This window comes from Coffea arabica, chromosome 2e, assembly GCF_036785885.1.
Source record: "Coffea arabica cultivar ET-39 chromosome 2e, Coffea Arabica ET-39 HiFi, whole genome shotgun sequence".
Classification (NCBI taxonomy): domain Eukaryota; kingdom Viridiplantae; phylum Streptophyta; class Magnoliopsida; order Gentianales; family Rubiaceae; genus Coffea; species Coffea arabica.
This window is the reverse complement of record NC_092313.1, coordinates 74,930,448-74,949,567: the sequence shown is the minus strand read 5'-3', so window position 1 is coordinate 74,949,567 and position 19,120 is coordinate 74,930,448. Positions and strand designations below refer to the sequence as shown.

Here is a 19,120-nt window from a genome sequence, read left to right as displayed (position 1 = left end):
GAAGAATCTCTCTTAACCCTTCATGGCAATGTTTTCTATATGTGTTTCATGTATTTTGCTATCATCATTCCTAGCTTGATCCCACAAGTTCAGTTACAAAAGGGTAACTACCTGAGTGATTATTTTGTGCACTTTCATGGAGTCACATGAAAAAGTTTCCTTCCCAATCAACATTTCTAAACTCTGATCGCAAATTTTGCTAACTTATGTGCACACCTGTTTCCTATTCTGTTAACAAAAGAAAAAGTACATTGATCAAACAAGCCTTTCATTCTATCAATGTCATCCAGAATAATAGCTATCTTGGATTCCTTGACATTTTCCTCCATGATCATGTCCACTAAAACTTTGCAATCTGATTGAATCTCCACTGCCTTCCAATGTGCTTCTCGAGCCATCATCATCCCCATTCTAAAAGTTGCTACTTCCTCCACTAGTGGCTCATTGGACTTTACTTCAGATTTTGCCCACGTTTTCGTTATTTTTTCGTTTCCAGTCTCTTGCCACCACTCCCAATCCACTTATGTCCATTCATTTTAAGAAGGTAGCATCTCTATTGATCTTTACTACGCCTCTACATGGTGGTTTCCAATTTGTAATAGTGTGTGAATGATTTGTTGTTCAATGTACTTTCCTCCTCCACTGTTCTAAGCTTCTATGAATTCTGTTTTAGACACAATGTTTAAGTCCAAATAGTCTCTCAAAACAAATCATCTTTATATCTTGGTAGTTATACCCTTTTCAAAATTTCAAAACCAATTAACAAAATGTTGAATACTAATTGAGGGATAATAATGGAAAAAGTTGATTTAATAGCTTTATATGTTGGCCAAATTTTACAATTTTTAGGACAATGCTACAGTGCCTATAGTTATGGTAACGATATTAGGGAAACCTACTATTATAGGTTTCTATTACCTTTAGTGACAGATCAAATCTTTTAGCGACTTTTTAAATATTATATTAAAATAATTAATATTAACTTTAGTAAGTTTTTAATTAAAACTAGTAAGTATATGCCTGAAAGATAAGTTTTAGTCAGAAATAGAAATTTACACTTTGAGTAATTTAATTTACTTATTATTTGACAAAATTTACTTTTCTTTAAATTAAACTTACTAATACTAAAAGTAAAAAATTTACATATTTAAGTAAAAAAATCACCGGTTTCTGAAAACGGTTTTGGGTTATCACATCTCTCTAAAGTTGCTTGCCTTCTTTTTATTTTCTTCTCACCTCACGATATGATGGAATAGAAATTTTTTCCTGGCAAGATTACGACAATTCTGATCGAGAATTGCCAGACGGATTCGAGAACGAAGATTCTGACTCCCACTGGATGCCGTTTAAAGGCCCTTCCAGCAAGGTATAGTTGCAAACAAAATAATTTGTTTTTTTGTTATTCCACTGAAAAATTGAGTATTCTTCTCCATATTCATTGTTCCATTTTGTTTTTGTTTTGATTTTATCGTAGTTTTAGATGACAATGAAGGAGAGGATTTTGCTGGTGAATTGAAAATTGTACCCTTCGTATTTTGTGCATCTTCTGTTCCTTCTTATTTAAGTTTTATACATCTTCTGGCAAAATTTTCCTGTTTAGTCCACACTTTCCCTCTCTCCTAGGTGATTGATCGATTTTGGATGCTAGCATATGCAGACCCAACAAATTGGTTGAGATTTTATTAAGGCTGCGGTGGTGGTATCCTGCAAGAGAGTAGATGAAAAATAGCAGCCAAGAGGTTAGACCATCATGTTTCTTGAAAATCGCCTAATTATATTGCTTTAATTTATTTATCTTTCATTTGATTTGACTGTCAATATTTTGTTGAAAAATATGTGGGAAATGACTTAGACCCTGTATGTGAAACATAGTAGTATGTCGGCATTTATGTGAAAAGTGGTTAATTTAGGAATGCATATAAGTTGTTTGGTGAAATGTCAAAAAAAAATTTGCATGATATGATTGATGTCTGTACGGGGTTAGAAAGCACCAAACAACTTGATTAATACCACAGTTGATGAATTTCAGTTATCAATTTTTTAAATTAATTTTTATTATATCTCCTCATTCCTATGTTTTAGATACTTCCAACACCGGATTCATAGACACTTATGATGCAAATTTTTAAAGATTCTAAGCAATGCAAAGTAAAGATTTTAGTACGTTGGTCTCAAAGTTATCGTTGTGTTCGTGATACTATTAGAATCCTTTGTTTTTTTTAATGTTTGAATACATGAATTTGATTCTAGCAATTCCCACCGCCATGCAAAGAATTAGCTTTGATACATCTATTTGCTCAAAATACATCGTTGAGATCGATAAGATTTAATACAAAAGGATTCGACGTGATATATATTCTAACACTGGAAAGCATTATTGTTTCTTTAAAAGTAGCAGTAAAATCACCCTTGCTTTGGGCGCCTGATGAATCATGAATTGGTCGGAGCCTACCTGAATCTAATTGTACCTACATATCACTGATCAATGACAAAAAACAATCTTGAACTATATTTGTGAACTTTGAAATTTCCCTGGTTTGAAAAACCAGCCAAACAATGTATTTCAATTGAGAATGTAAATTCGAACCTGATAGGATCATCCTATGGCCTATTGCAATCAGATTCACCGCATGGATGCAATAAGGAGTTAATGGATAGTAATTGGTTTCAGATCATTCCTCCTGGTTAGGTAATGTATAGCTTACTTTTATTTTTGTGTGAAGACATGAAATATAATTGTGCTGTATTTGCATTTGTATAGGCATTAATGTGGGCATGCAATCCTTCATTAATCCAAAGTCATCTACGAAACACTTGCTTGTTAGGAGACGAAAATATTCAGGTACATTTTTCCTTCTTCACGCCTAAGTTTTATGTCACTTATTTGCTATGATTATGTGTTGTTGTGGCCTTTTTTTAATACAAATCTTGTGATGGTTTTGTAGTGAATGAACCAGATTTCAGCCAAGACCATTAAGGAATTTTATTCTTGAGAGGGTACAAATTTTTTTGTTCGTCTTTGCTAAAAAATTTTAGGATGATTTAAGTTTCTTCGAAGGTAGTTTAATGCGTTTTGATTGTAAATCTGAACATAATCTCCTTAGTTTGCAATTTTTGGTGTTTACTTGTTTTAATGTGAATAATTTCAGATTTCTTGGAAAAAAGTTTGGTGAATGATGGCGTTTAATTTCAAGAAATGGCATTTCAGAACATTCAATTTTTCTAAGTTTCAATTGGAAGTTAACCCTTGTTTGTGGCAGTCTCAAGAAGTTAGACCTTGTACAAAAGGTTTAAGATCCAGTAATCCTGTGTACTTGAAAATCTTTATGGTTTATAACATATCAGATTTTTCAAGAACCACATCACCATTAGAAAACATATGCTAGGAAATTTTATCAAGTTTGTCATGTCAAATAACCTAGCACTGAAGTAAAGGGCAGATAGTAAGTAATTGAGAAGAAGCCATTAAAATACGATTTATAACCTCACCTTAAATGGTTTAGGCACACGGACTGCTCTAGTTTCATACATAGCATTCAAAGCTAAAGCCTCTCCCTCAAACATTGATGGTTCAACGCTCCTATTCAAATTTTGGAGTAATGTAAGAACATGAAAGCATGCATTAATCTCTTAGTTTTACAAGAAAAAATAAAAGAAATATATTTTGTTGGTCAAAAAACAAATGCAACATTCATGTTGTTTCATATTCTCTTCTTTTATCAAGTCTCAGATTCATCAATATGTTAGAAGCATACAAACTCATGCTACTTCGTATGGTATTATTACTTGTTTGATGAATCATTGAAAAGGTAGCGCTGCTGAATTGGGAGAGAGATATAGGGACTGAATTGGGAAGAATAGGGAGAGAGATATAGCTTGAGGAGGACGAAACGAAATGTTCTGGACCTGCATCATTAAGTAATAGTCCATAATAACTTTCGTTTGGTTCAAAGTACAAGTGAAAAGGAAGGAGGAGGCTACTTCTCCTTATCATCCATCCCACGCACAAATCTTACTGACAGTACATTTAGTGGAAACGGATGGCTTCATGCACCCACACTGCGACCGAAATCATGTTCATTTTGGAAATCAAATCCAGAATAAAAGAGCGAGTGAAATCAAATCCATTCCTGTATCATTCTGGAAAGACACCATGTCGCGCAGCTTGTTGAGAAGAATTTTTGCCGTGCACCTTCCATTCCCGACTCCTAACTCTACAGCCTTTCACCGCCTTCCACGACTACCATCCACCACCATCACCCCATTAAACTCCCTCTTTTCGTCCTCCCCAACTCCTCACCCCGCTTTACTCCTTCCCCGTTCCATCCAATTCCGATGGAAATCCAAACGGCTAACTGATTATTTGAAGCGAAAGGAGCTCCGATTTTTAACTAAACAATGCCGCTGCAGAGAAGACGGATGCGGGAAATCTTTTAAAACTCCCAAGCAACTGGATGATCATTATAAGCTTAAGCACAATATTGCAGAGAAGCATTTGATTCGTTGCACATGTGGGAGCCGCTTTCGCTCAGCTCAATCACTGTCCGAACACAAGATGAGTGACTGCCCGGTAAAGGGCTTTAGAGATTGGAAGCACTATCGGAAATATGCTGCAAGCAACAGACGGAAAAAATATGACGGTCCAACGGACAGAGTTAGAGGGGAAGACAAAGAGGAAGAAGAAGAAGAGGAGGAGAAGGGAGAGCCTAGAGAAAGAGAGGAGAAGCGTTTTTCGGAAGTTGAAGAAGAAGAGAAAGAAGAAGAAGAAGAAGGGAAGGGTGGATTTTACTTTAAAGGTAAATATTTTGTTATTTTCACATTTGTATATTTCATTGGGATCTATGCATAATCCGTTTCGATCTCTCTCTCGCCATCCCCCATCCCCTTCCCCTAAGGTATGGATAAGATGGTTATCAACCATCTCGACAAGCTTTTTGCTGCCACCATTGGCAATGCTAAGATCTTGGTTCTTGCTGGCAGGGCCCAACAAGAGGAATTTGATGTCGGTGCTAAGTTGTGCGTCTCTTTTGCCAGAGAGCTCCTCCAAAATGCTGAGGATCTCATCCGAATGGGTCTGGACCCCAGCACTATTTATGCAATTAACGAGGTTTCTTCCCCTGTCGCCATGTTTAATGCCTCTGCTACATGAGTTTAATCAAATTCTACGAAAAATGTGATCCATCCATCCATTTATTCATTTACTCTCCCAAATCCTAAATTTAAGATCCAAATATTTTTTTTTTCAAAAAATACAGATCCCCAAAGTTCTATCCTTAAATCACCTAAAACCTTTTAGTAATAACAAATGCTTGTACTATACTCTATTTTAGTTCTTCATAAAATTAGTTTAGTTCCAAGAAAATTTAACTGCTGTGGTCAGTTTAAACCTTTCATCATTACTTTAAGTATCATTTTGTAAAGTAATGAACAATTAAGAATTTCGCTACATTTTTATAACTTTTGGGTGAATTGAATACGGCTTTACAGTGAAAAAAAGTTTACGTTTCCAATTTTTTACACTCCTGTTCAAGAGGGATGCCTTGAATAAAAGTGGAGTTCTAATAAGAAATCTTATGTTATTTAACAAGTAAAATATTTTCATCATATGTGCACATAGTACTTAAAAATGCATGAAATTCCTTATTATACTATTGATATACAAGCTACATTATATTACTTAGTAAATTAGGTGTCCTTTTTTTTTGGATAGTTGGGTTGGGTGATAAGGGGAGAGGGATTGTAAGTATGAGAATTTGAATTCAAAACCTTCAAATTATTAAAAAAAAAGAAGAAGGTGTCATTTACGTTTCTTAACCAATATTGCGGGGTACTCGTTAGAAAAATTCTTTTTATAAATAAAAGAAATAAAAAAAATATTTTAACTGGACCCACCAAAACCCATCAACGGCCGTACGTTGCATCACATGTCGCTAAGTCACCTGATTGGATCTCCCCAAGAAGAAATATCATCTGATTGGAAGGTGCAACATTGTATAATCCCATCCTATTTCACCTTAACACAGCTCTTACCCAAATAATGGGTCTCTTTGGTAACTAGGCCCTTGTGGGGTTGCCATCCCACATCGGTTCTGGGGGGGTTAGGTTTGGGTTTATAAGTCCCCAAGAGAATCTCAAGAGTTGCCGGCTTTTGAGATTTCTTCTGGAAGTTAGATTTATAAAAATCGAATTTCTAACTTCGGTTAGAAAAGGTTAAGAGTGGTAACTGGGCCCACTAATGCTTGTTACACGTACAAGTGTCACGTGTCCAGTTAATAGACAGCATGAGCGATACGGTTAAGCTCTGATTCACTCAACTAATGAAAACAGAAATAAGAAAATCCACCCAAAAAGATTTGTAAGCACTAATTAGCTCCTAGTCAATCCTATCTATGTTGACTGTTTTTTAAGTTAATTGGATGTATATGGATTACATGGATAATCCATTTAAATCCATCAACATAATTGGATTTAAATGGTTATCTATTTAAAACCATTGAATTTATATGGATCATCCAAATCCATTTAAAGTTGGTTTATATGGTTGGATTGGTGAATATGAATCCATTTTGCCATTTCTAGTACAAAGCATATCCTATATAAGCAAAGGAGGAAGAATCTCTCTTAACCCTTCATGGCAATGTTTTCTATATGTGTTTCATGTATTTTGCTATCATCATTCCTAGCTTGATCCCACAAGTTCAGTTACAAAAGGGTAACTACCTGAGTGATTATTTTGTGCACTTTCATGGAGTCACATGAAAAAGTTTCCTTCCCAATCAACATTTCTAAACTCTGATCGCAAATTTTGCTAACTTATGTGCACACCTGTTTCCTATTCTGTTAACAAAAGAAAAAGTACATTGATCAAACAAGCCTTTCATTCTATCAATGTCATCCAGAATAATAGCTATCTTGGATTCCTTGACATTTTCCTCCATGATCATGTCCACTAAAACTTTGCAATCTGATTGAATCTCCACTGCCTTCCAATGTGCTTCTCGAGCCATCATCATCCCCATTCTAAAAGTTGCTACTTCCTCCACTAGTGGCTCATTGGACTTTACTTCAGATTTTGCCCACGTTTTCGTTATTTTTTCGTTTCCAGTCTCTTGCCACCACTCCCAATCCACTTATGTCCATTCATTTTAAGAAGGTAGCATCTCTATTGATCTTTACTACGCCTCTACATGGTGGTTTCCAATTTGTAATAGTGTGTGAATGATTTGTTGTTCAATGTACTTTCCTCCTCCACTGTTCTAAGCTTCTATGAATTCTGTTTTAGACACAATGTTTAAGTCCAAATAGTCTCTCAAAACAAATCATCTTTATATCTTGGTAGTTATACCCTTTTCAAAATTTCAAAACCAATTAACAAAATGTTGAATACTAATTGAGGGATAATAATGGAAAAAGTTGATTTAATAGCTTTATATGTTGGCCAAATTTTACAATTTTTAGGACAATGCTACAGTGCCTATAGTTATGGTAACGATATTAGGGAAACCTACTATTATAGGTTTCTATTACCTTTAGTGACAGATCAAATCTTTTAGCGACTTTTTAAATATTATATTAAAATAATTAATATTAACTTTAGTAAGTTTTTAATTAAAACTAGTAAGTATATGCCTGAAAGATAAGTTTTAGTCAGAAATAGAAATTTACACTTTGAGTAATTTAATTTACTTATTATTTGACAAAATTTACTTTTCTTTAAATTAAACTTACTAATACTAAAAGTAAAAAATTTACATATTTAAGTAAAAAAATCACCGGTTTCTGAAAACGGTTTTGGGTTATCACATCTCTCTAAAGTTGCTTGCCTTCTTTTTATTTTCTTCTCACCTCACGATATGATGGAATAGAAATTTTTTCCTGGCAAGATTACGACAATTCTGATCGAGAATTGCCAGACGGATTCGAGAACGAAGATTCTGACTCCCACTGGATGCCGTTTAAAGGCCCTTCCAGCAAGGTATAGTTGCAAACAAAATAATTTGTTTTTTTGTTATTCCACTGAAAAATTGAGTATTCTTCTCCATATTCATTGTTCCATTTTGTTTTTGTTTTGATTTTATCGTAGTTTTAGATGACAATGAAGGAGAGGATTTTGCTGGTGAATTGAAAATTGTACCCTTCGTATTTTGTGCATCTTCTGTTCCTTCTTATTTAAGTTTTATACATCTTCTGGCAAAATTTTCCTGTTTAGTCCACACTTTCCCTCTCTCCTAGGTGATTGATCGATTTTGGATGCTAGCATATGCAGACCCAACAAATTGGTTGAGATTTTATTAAGGCTGCGGTGGTGGTATCCTGCAAGAGAGTAGATGAAAAATAGCAGCCAAGAGGTTAGACCATCATGTTTCTTGAAAATCGCCTAATTATATTGCTTTAATTTATTTATCTTTCATTTGATTTGACTGTCAATATTTTGTTGAAAAATATGTGGGAAATGACTTAGACCCTGTATGTGAAACATAGTAGTATGTCGGCATTTATGTGAAAAGTGGTTAATTTAGGAATGCATATAAGTTGTTTGGTGAAATGTCAAAAAAAAATTTGCATGATATGATTGATGTCTGTACGGGGTTAGAAAGCACCAAACAACTTGATTAATACCACAGTTGATGAATTTCAGTTATCAATTTTTTAAATTAATTTTTATTATATCTCCTCATTCCTATGTTTTAGATACTTCCAACACCGGATTCATAGACACTTATGATGCAAATTTTTAAAGATTCTAAGCAATGCAAAGTAAAGATTTTAGTACGTTGGTCTCAAAGTTATCGTTGTGTTCGTGATACTATTAGAATCCTTTGTTTTTTTTAATGTTTGAATACATGAATTTGATTCTAGCAATTCCCACCGCCATGCAAAGAATTAGCTTTGATACATCTATTTGCTCAAAATACATCGTTGAGATCGATAAGATTTAATACAAAAGGATTCGACGTGATATATATTCTAACACTGGAAAGCATTATTGTTTCTTTAAAAGTAGCAGTAAAATCACCCTTGCTTTGGGCGCCTGATGAATCATGAATTGGTCGGAGCCTACCTGAATCTAATTGTACCTACATATCACTGATCAATGACAAAAAACAATCTTGAACTATATTTGTGAACTTTGAAATTTCCCTGGTTTGAAAAACCAGCCAAACAATGTATTTCAATTGAGAATGTAAATTCGAACCTGATAGGATCATCCTATGGCCTATTGCAATCAGATTCACCGCATGGATGCAATAAGGAGTTAATGGATAGTAATTGGTTTCAGATCATTCCTCCTGGTTAGGTAATGTATAGCTTACTTTTATTTTTGTGTGAAGACATGAAATATAATTGTGCTGTATTTGCATTTGTATAGGCATTAATGTGGGCATGCAATCCTTCATTAATCCAAAGTCATCTACGAAACACTTGCTTGTTAGGAGACGAAAATATTCAGGTACATTTTTCCTTCTTCACGCCTAAGTTTTATGTCACTTATTTGCTATGATTATGTGTTGTTGTGGCCTTTTTTTAATACAAATCTTGTGATGGTTTTGTAGTGAATGAACCAGATTTCAGCCAAGACCATTAAGGAATTTTATTCTTGAGAGGGTACAAATTTTTTTGTTCGTCTTTGCTAAAAAATTTTAGGATGATTTAAGTTTCTTCGAAGGTAGTTTAATGCGTTTTGATTGTAAATCTGAACATAATCTCCTTAGTTTGCAATTTTTGGTGTTTACTTGTTTTAATGTGAATAATTTCAGATTTCTTGGAAAAAAGTTTGGTGAATGATGGCGTTTAATTTCAAGAAATGGCATTTCAGAACATTCAATTTTTCTAAGTTTCAATTGGAAGTTAACCCTTGTTTGTGGCAGTCTCAAGAAGTTAGACCTTGTACAAAAGGTTTAAGATCCAGTAATCCTGTGTACTTGAAAATCTTTATGGTTTATAACATATCAGATTTTTCAAGAACCACATCACCATTAGAAAACATATGCTAGGAAATTTTATCAAGTTTGTCATGTCAAATAACCTAGCACTGAAGTAAAGGGCAGATAGTAAGTAATTGAGAAGAAGCCATTAAAATACGATTTATAACCTCACCTTAAATGGTTTAGGCACACGGACTGCTCTAGTTTCATACATAGCATTCAAAGCTAAAGCCTCTCCCTCAAACATTGATGGTTCAACGCTCCTATTCAAATTTTGGAGTAATGTAAGAACATGAAAGCATGCATTAATCTCTTAGTTTTACAAGAAAAAATAAAAGAAATATATTTTGTTGGTCAAAAAACAAATGCAACATTCATGTTGTTTCATATTCTCTTCTTTTATCAAGTCTCAGATTCATCAATATGTTAGAAGCATACAAACTCATGCTACTTCGTATGGTATTATTACTTGTTTGATGAATCATTGAAAAGGTAGCGCTGCTGAATTGGGAGAGAGATATAGGGACTGAATTGGGAAGAATAGGGAGAGAGATATAGCTTGAGGAGGACGAAACGAAATGTTCTGGACCTGCATCATTAAGTAATAGTCCATAATAACTTTCGTTTGGTTCAAAGTACAAGTGAAAAGGAAGGAGGAGGCTACTTCTCCTTATCATCCATCCCACGCACAAATCTTACTGACAGTACATTTAGTGGAAACGGATGGCTTCATGCACCCACACTGCGACCGAAATCATGTTCATTTTGGAAATCAAATCCAGAATAAAAGAGCGAGTGAAATCAAATCCATTCCTGTATCATTCTGGAAAGACACCATGTCGCGCAGCTTGTTGAGAAGAATTTTTGCCGTGCACCTTCCATTCCCGACTCCTAACTCTACAGCCTTTCACCGCCTTCCACGACTACCATCCACCACCATCACCCCATTAAACTCCCTCTTTTCGTCCTCCCCAACTCCTCACCCCGCTTTACTCCTTCCCCGTTCCATCCAATTCCGATGGAAATCCAAACGGCTAACTGATTATTTGAAGCGAAAGGAGCTCCGATTTTTAACTAAACAATGCCGCTGCAGAGAAGACGGATGCGGGAAATCTTTTAAAACTCCCAAGCAACTGGATGATCATTATAAGCTTAAGCACAATATTGCAGAGAAGCATTTGATTCGTTGCACATGTGGGAGCCGCTTTCGCTCAGCTCAATCACTGTCCGAACACAAGATGAGTGACTGCCCGGTAAAGGGCTTTAGAGATTGGAAGCACTATCGGAAATATGCTGCAAGCAACAGACGGAAAAAATATGACGGTCCAACGGACAGAGTTAGAGGGGAAGACAAAGAGGAAGAAGAAGAAGAGGAGGAGAAGGGAGAGCCTAGAGAAAGAGAGGAGAAGCGTTTTTCGGAAGTTGAAGAAGAAGAGAAAGAAGAAGAAGAAGAAGGGAAGGGTGGATTTTACTTTAAAGGTAAATATTTTGTTATTTTCACATTTGTATATTTCATTGGGATCTATGCATAATCCGTTTCGATCTCTCTCTCGCCATCCCCCATCCCCTTCCCCTAAGGTATGGATAAGATGGTTATCAACCATCTCGACAAGCTTTTTGCTGCCACCATTGGCAATGCTAAGATCTTGGTTCTTGCTGGCAGGGCCCAACAAGAGGAATTTGATGTCGGTGCTAAGTTGTGCGTCTCTTTTGCCAGAGAGCTCCTCCAAAATGCTGAGGATCTCATCCGAATGGGTCTGGACCCCAGCACTATTTATGCAATTAACGAGGTTTCTTCCCCTGTCGCCATGTTTAATGCCTCTGCTACATGAGTTTAATCAAATTCTACGAAAAATGTGATCCATCCATCCATTTATTCATTTACTCTCCCAAATCCTAAATTTAAGATCCAAATATTTTTTTTTTCAAAAAATACAGATCCCCAAAGTTCTATCCTTAAATCACCTAAAACCTTTTAGTAATAACAAATGCTTGTACTATACTCTATTTTAGTTCTTCATAAAATTAGTTTAGTTCCAAGAAAATTTAACTGCTGTGGTCAGTTTAAACCTTTCATCATTACTTTAAGTATCATTTTGTAAAGTAATGAACAATTAAGAATTTCGCTACATTTTTATAACTTTTGGGTGAATTGAATACGGCTTTACAGTGAAAAAAAGTTTACGTTTCCAATTTTTTACACTCCTGTTCAAGAGGGATGCCTTGAATAAAAGTGGAGTTCTAATAAGAAATCTTATGTTATTTAACAAGTAAAATATTTTCATCATATGTGCACATAGTACTTAAAAATGCATGAAATTCCTTATTATACTATTGATATACAAGCTACATTATATTACTTAGTAAATTAGGTGTCCTTTTTTTTTGGATAGTTGGGTTGGGTGATAAGGGGAGAGGGATTGTAAGTATGAGAATTTGAATTCAAAACCTTCAAATTATTAAAAAAAAAGAAGAAGGTGTCATTTACGTTTCTTAACCAATATTGCGGGGTACTCGTTAGAAAAATTCTTTTTATAAATAAAAGAAATAAAAAAAATATTTTAACTGGACCCACCAAAACCCATCAACGGCCGTACGTTGCATCACATGTCGCTAAGTCACCTGATTGGATCTCCCCAAGAAGAAATATCATCTGATTGGAAGGTGCAACATTGTATAATCCCATCCTATTTCACCTTAACACAGCTCTTACCCAAATAATGGGTCTCTTTGGTAACTAGGCCCTTGTGGGGTTGCCATCCCACATCGGTTCTGGGGGGGTTAGGTTTGGGTTTATAAGTCCCCAAGAGAATCTCAAGAGTTGCCGGCTTTTGAGATTTCTTCTGGAAGTTAGATTTATAAAAATCGAATTTCTAACTTCGGTTAGAAAAGGTTAAGAGTGGTAACTGGGCCCACTAATGCTTGTTACACGTACAAGTGTCACGTGTCCAGTTAATAGACAGCATGAGCGATACGGTTAAGCTCTGATTCACTCAACTAATGAAAACAGAAATAAGAAAATCCACCCAAAAAGATTTGTAAGCACTAATTAGCTCCTAGTCAATCCTATCTATGTTGACTGTTTTTTAAGTTAATTGGATGTATATGGATTACATGGATAATCCATTTAAATCCATCAACATAATTGGATTTAAATGGTTATCTATTTAAAACCATTGAATTTATATGGATCATCCAAATCCATTTAAAGTTGGTTTATATGGTTGGATTGGTGAATATGAATCCATTTTGCCATTTCTAGTACAAAGCATATCCTATATAAGCAAAGGAGGAAGAATCTCTCTTAACCCTTCATGGCAATGTTTTCTATATGTGTTTCATGTATTTTGCTATCATCATTCCTAGCTTGATCCCACAAGTTCAGTTACAAAAGGGTAACTACCTGAGTGATTATTTTGTGCACTTTCATGGAGTCACATGAAAAAGTTTCCTTCCCAATCAACATTTCTAAACTCTGATCGCAAATTTTGCTAACTTATGTGCACACCTGTTTCCTATTCTGTTAACAAAAGAAAAAGTACATTGATCAAACAAGCCTTTCATTCTATCAATGTCATCCAGAATAATAGCTATCTTGGATTCCTTGACATTTTCCTCCATGATCATGTCCACTAAAACTTTGCAATCTGATTGAATCTCCACTGCCTTCCAATGTGCTTCTCGAGCCATCATCATCCCCATTCTAAAAGTTGCTACTTCCTCCACTAGTGGCTCATTGGACTTTACTTCAGATTTTGCCCACGTTTTCGTTATTTTTTCGTTTCCAGTCTCTTGCCACCACTCCCAATCCACTTATGTCCATTCATTTTAAGAAGGTAGCATCTCTATTGATCTTTACTACGCCTCTACATGGTGGTTTCCAATTTGTAATAGTGTGTGAATGATTTGTTGTTCAATGTACTTTCCTCCTCCACTGTTCTAAGCTTCTATGAATTCTGTTTTAGACACAATGTTTAAGTCCAAATAGTCTCTCAAAACAAATCATCTTTATATCTTGGTAGTTATACCCTTTTCAAAATTTCAAAACCAATTAACAAAATGTTGAATACTAATTGAGGGATAATAATGGAAAAAGTTGATTTAATAGCTTTATATGTTGGCCAAATTTTACAATTTTTAGGACAATGCTACAGTGCCTATAGTTATGGTAACGATATTAGGGAAACCTACTATTATAGGTTTCTATTACCTTTAGTGACAGATCAAATCTTTTAGCGACTTTTTAAATATTATATTAAAATAATTAATATTAACTTTAGTAAGTTTTTAATTAAAACTAGTAAGTATATGCCTGAAAGATAAGTTTTAGTCAGAAATAGAAATTTACACTTTGAGTAATTTAATTTACTTATTATTTGACAAAATTTACTTTTCTTTAAATTAAACTTACTAATACTAAAAGTAAAAAATTTACATATTTAAGTAAAAAAATCACCGGTTTCTGAAAACGGTTTTGGGTTATCACATCTCTCTAAAGTTGCTTGCCTTCTTTTTATTTTCTTCTCACCTCACGATATGATGGAATAGAAATTTTTTCCTGGCAAGATTACGACAATTCTGATCGAGAATTGCCAGACGGATTCGAGAACGAAGATTCTGACTCCCACTGGATGCCGTTTAAAGGCCCTTCCAGCAAGGTATAGTTGCAAACAAAATAATTTGTTTTTTTGTTATTCCACTGAAAAATTGAGTATTCTTCTCCATATTCATTGTTCCATTTTGTTTTTGTTTTGATTTTATCGTAGTTTTAGATGACAATGAAGGAGAGGATTTTGCTGGTGAATTGAAAATTGTACCCTTCGTATTTTGTGCATCTTCTGTTCCTTCTTATTTAAGTTTTATACATCTTCTGGCAAAATTTTCCTGTTTAGTCCACACTTTCCCTCTCTCCTAGGTGATTGATCGATTTTGGATGCTAGCATATGCAGACCCAACAAATTGGTTGAGATTTTATTAAGGCTGCGGTGGTGGTATCCTGCAAGAGAGTAGATGAAAAATAGCAGCCAAGAGGTTAGACCATCATGTTTCTTGAAAATCGCCTAATTATATTGCTTTAATTTATTTATCTTTCATTTGATTTGACTGTCAATATTTTGTTGAAAAATATGTGGGAAATGACTTAGACCCTGTATGTGAAACATAGTAGTATGTCGGCATTTATGTGAAAAGTGGTTAATTTAGGAATGCATATAAGTTGTTTGGTGAAATGTCAAAAAAAAATTTGCATGATATGATTGATGTCTGTACGGGGTTAGAAAGCACCAAACAACTTGATTAATACCACAGTTGATGAATTTCAGTTATCAATTTTTTAAATTAATTTTTATTATATCTCCTCATTCCTATGTTTTAGATACTTCCAACACCGGATTCATAGACACTTATGATGCAAATTTTTAAAGATTCTAAGCAATGCAAAGTAAAGATTTTAGTACGTTGGTCTCAAAGTTATCGTTGTGTTCGTGATACTATTAGAATCCTTTGTTTTTTTTAATGTTTGAATACATGAATTTGATTCTAGCAATTCCCACCGCCATGCAAAGAATTAGCTTTGATACATCTATTTGCTCAAAATACATCGTTGAGATCGATAAGATTTAATACAAAAGGATTCGACGTGATATATATTCTAACACTGGAAAGCATTATTGTTTCTTTAAAAGTAGCAGTAAAATCACCCTTGCTTTGGGCGCCTGATGAATCATGAATTGGTCGGAGCCTACCTGAATCTAATTGTACCTACATATCACTGATCAATGACAAAAAACAATCTTGAACTATATTTGTGAACTTTGAAATTTCCCTGGTTTGAAAAACCAGCCAAACAATGTATTTCAATTGAGAATGTAAATTCGAACCTGATAGGATCATCCTATGGCCTATTGCAATCAGATTCACCGCATGGATGCAATAAGGAGTTAATGGATAGTAATTGGTTTCAGATCATTCCTCCTGGTTAGGTAATGTATAGCTTACTTTTATTTTTGTGTGAAGACATGAAATATAATTGTGCTGTATTTGCATTTGTATAGGCATTAATGTGGGCATGCAATCCTTCATTAATCCAAAGTCATCTACGAAACACTTGCTTGTTAGGAGACGAAAATATTCAGGTACATTTTTCCTTCTTCACGCCTAAGTTTTATGTCACTTATTTGCTATGATTATGTGTTGTTGTGGCCTTTTTTTAATACAAATCTTGTGATGGTTTTGTAGTGAATGAACCAGATTTCAGCCAAGACCATTAAGGAATTTTATTCTTGAGAGGGTACAAATTTTTTTGTTCGTCTTTGCTAAAAAATTTTAGGATGATTTAAGTTTCTTCGAAGGTAGTTTAATGCGTTTTGATTGTAAATCTGAACATAATCTCCTTAGTTTGCAATTTTTGGTGTTTACTTGTTTTAATGTGAATAATTTCAGATTTCTTGGAAAAAAGTTTGGTGAATGATGGCGTTTAATTTCAAGAAATGGCATTTCAGAACATTCAATTTTTCTAAGTTTCAATTGGAAGTTAACCCTTGTTTGTGGCAGTCTCAAGAAGTTAGACCTTGTACAAAAGGTTTAAGATCCAGTAATCCTGTGTACTTGAAAATCTTTATGGTTTATAACATATCAGATTTTTCAAGAACCACATCACCATTAGAAAACATATGCTAGGAAATTTTATCAAGTTTGTCATGTCAAATAACCTAGCACTGAAGTAAAGGGCAGATAGTAAGTAATTGAGAAGAAGCCATTAAAATACGATTTATAACCTCACCTTAAATGGTTTAGGCACACGGACTGCTCTAGTTTCATACATAGCATTCAAAGCTAAAGCCTCTCCCTCAAACATTGATGGTTCAACGCTCCTATTCAAATTTTGGAGTAATGTAAGAACATGAAAGCATGCATTAATCTCTTAGTTTTACAAGAAAAAATAAAAGAAATATATTTTGTTGGTCAAAAAACAAATGCAACATTCATGTTGTTTCATATTCTCTTCTTTTATCAAGTCTCAGATTCATCAATATGTTAGAAGCATACAAACTCATGCTACTTCGTATGGTATTATTACTTGTTTGATGAATCATTGAAAAGGTAGCGCTGCTGAATTGGGAGAGAGATATAGGGACTGAATTGGGAAGAATAGGGAGAGAGATATAGCTTGAGGAGGACGAAACGAAATGTTCTGGACCTGCATCATTAAGTAATAGTCCATAATAACTTTCGTTTGGTTCAAAGTACAAGTGAAAAGGAAGGAGGAGGCTACTTCTCCTTATCATCCATCCCACGCACAAATCTTACTGACAGTACATTTAGTGGAAACGGATGGCTTCATGCACCCACACTGCGACCGAAATCATGTTCATTTTGGAAATCAAATCCAGAATAAAAGAGCGAGTGAAATCAAATCCATTCCTGTATCATTCTGGAAAGACACCATGTCGCGCAGCTTGTTGAGAAGAATTTTTGCCGTGCACCTTCCATTCCCGACTCCTAACTCTACAGCCTTTCACCGCCTTCCACGACTACCATCCACCACCATCACCCCATTAAACTCCCTCTTTTCGTCCTCCCCAACTCCTCACCCCGCTTTACTCCTTCCCCGTTCCATCCAATTCCGATGGAAATCCAAACGGCTAACTGATTATTTGAAGCGAAAGGAGCTCCGATTTTTAACTAAACAATGCCGCTGCAGAGAAGACGGATGCGGGAAATCTTTTAAAACTCCCAAGCAACTGGATGATCATTATAAGCTTAAGCACAATATTGCAGAGAAGCATTTGATTCGTTGCACATGTGGGAGCCGCTTTCGCTCAGCTCAATCACTGTCCGAACACAAGATGAGTGACTGCCCGGTAAAGGGCTTTAGAGATTGGAAGCACTATCGGAAATATGCTGCAAGCAACAGACGGAAAAAATATGACGGTCCAACGGACAGAGTTAGAGGGGAAGACAAAGAGGAAGAAGAAGAAGAGGAGGAGAAGGGAGAGCCTAGAGAAAGAGAGGAGAAGCGTTTTTCGGAAGTTGAAGAAGAAGAGAAAGAAGAAGAAGAAGAAGGGAAGGGTGGATTTTACTTTAAAGGTAAATATTTTGTTATTTTCACATTTGTATATTTCATTGGGATCTATGCATAATCCGTTTCGATCTCTCTCTCGCCATCCCCCATCCCCTTCCCCTAAGGTATGGATAAGATGGTTATCAACCATCTCGACAAGCTTTTTGCTGCCACCATTGGCAATGCTAAGATCTTGGTTCTTGCTGGCAGGGCCCAACAAGAGGAATTTGATGTCGGTGCTAAGTTGTGCGTCTCTTTTGCCAGAGAGCTCCTCCAAAATGCTGAGGATCTCATCCGAATGGGTCTGGACCCCAGCACTATTTATGCAATTAACGAGGTTTCTTCCCCTGTCGCCATGTTTAATGCCTCTGCTACATGAGTTTAATCAAATTCTACGAAAAATGTGATCCATCCATCCATTTATTCATTTACTCTCCCAAATCCTAAATTTAAGATCCAAATATTTTTTTTTTCAAAAAATACAGATCCCCAAAGTTCTATCCTTAAATCACCTAAAACCTTTTAGTAATAACAAATGCTTGTACTATACTCTATTTTAGTTCTTCATAAAATTAGTTTAGTTCCAAGAAAATTTAACTGCTGTGGTCAGTTTAAACCTTTCATCATTACTTTAAGTATCATTTTGTAAAGTAATGAACAATTAAGAATTTCGCTACATTTTTATAACTTTTGGGTGAATTGAATACGGCTTTACAGTGAAAAAAAGTTTACGTTTCCAATTTTTTACACTCCTGTTCAAGAGGGATGCCTTGAATAAAAGTGGAGTTCTAATAAGAAATCTTATGTTATTTAACAAGTAAAATATTTTCATCATATGTGCACATAGTACTTAAAAATGCATGAAATTCCTTATTATACTATTGATATACAAGCTACATTATATTACTTAGTAAATTAGGTGTCCTTTTTTTTTGGATAGTTGGGTTGGGTGATAAGGGGAGAGGGATTGTAAGTATGAGAATTTGAATTCAAAACCTTCAAATTATTAAAAAAAAAGAAGAAGGTGTCATTTACGTTTCTTAACCAATATTGCGGGGTACTCGTTAGAAAAATTCTTTTTATAAATAAAAGAAATAAAAAAAATATTTTAACTGGACCCACCAAAACCCAT

At 34.9% G+C, this 19,120-nt stretch overlaps 2 protein-coding genes and 1 long non-coding RNA gene across 4 annotated transcripts; all 3 read left to right on the top strand.

The window, feature by feature from the left end:
- The first annotated feature begins 1,185 nt into the window (after window positions 1-1,185).
- Window positions 1,186-5,177, top strand: LOC140036469 (uncharacterized). The gene is made up of 4 exons (XM_072077904.1): window positions 1,186-1,366; window positions 1,475-2,842; window positions 2,946-4,796; window positions 4,981-5,177. Exons 3-4 carry the CDS (start codon window positions 4,049-4,051, stop codon window positions 5,175-5,177), a joined length of 945 nt encoding a protein of 314 aa, XP_071934005.1. The 5' UTR covers window positions 1,186-1,366; window positions 1,475-2,842; window positions 2,946-4,048.
- A 2,617-nt stretch (window positions 5,178-7,794) lies between these two features.
- LOC140037095 (uncharacterized) lies at window positions 7,795-11,748 on the top strand. 2 transcript variants are annotated; one of them, XR_011841058.1, is made up of 6 exons: window positions 7,795-7,975; window positions 8,084-8,116; window positions 8,233-8,348; window positions 9,371-9,451; window positions 9,555-11,405; window positions 11,590-11,748. It is a non-coding gene; the product is annotated as an uncharacterized lncRNA (long non-coding RNA). The 2 variants fall into 2 exon arrangements; XR_011841057.1 differs by having other exon boundaries at window positions 8,084-8,348.
- Window positions 11,749-14,403: 2,655 nt separating this feature from the next.
- Window positions 14,404-18,395, top strand: LOC140036468 (uncharacterized). The gene is made up of 4 exons (XM_072077903.1): window positions 14,404-14,584; window positions 14,693-16,060; window positions 16,164-18,014; window positions 18,199-18,395. Exons 3-4 carry the CDS (start codon window positions 17,267-17,269, stop codon window positions 18,393-18,395), a joined length of 945 nt encoding a protein of 314 aa, XP_071934004.1. The 5' UTR covers window positions 14,404-14,584; window positions 14,693-16,060; window positions 16,164-17,266.
- The last annotated feature ends 725 nt before the right edge of the window (window positions 18,396-19,120 follow it).

Coding starts and splice junctions, on each gene's coding strand:
- LOC140036468 (XM_072077903.1), top strand. CDS start 17,267: ATGCACCCACACTGCGACCGAAATCATGTTCATTTTGGAAATCAAATC. Junction 18,015..18,198: donor GGGTGGATTTTACTTTAAAG/GTAAATATTTTG, acceptor TCTTGCTGGCAG/GGCCCAACAAGAGGAATTTG.
- LOC140036469 (XM_072077904.1), top strand. CDS start 4,049: ATGCACCCACACTGCGACCGAAATCATGTTCATTTTGGAAATCAAATC. Junction 4,797..4,980: donor GGGTGGATTTTACTTTAAAG/GTAAATATTTTG, acceptor TCTTGCTGGCAG/GGCCCAACAAGAGGAATTTG.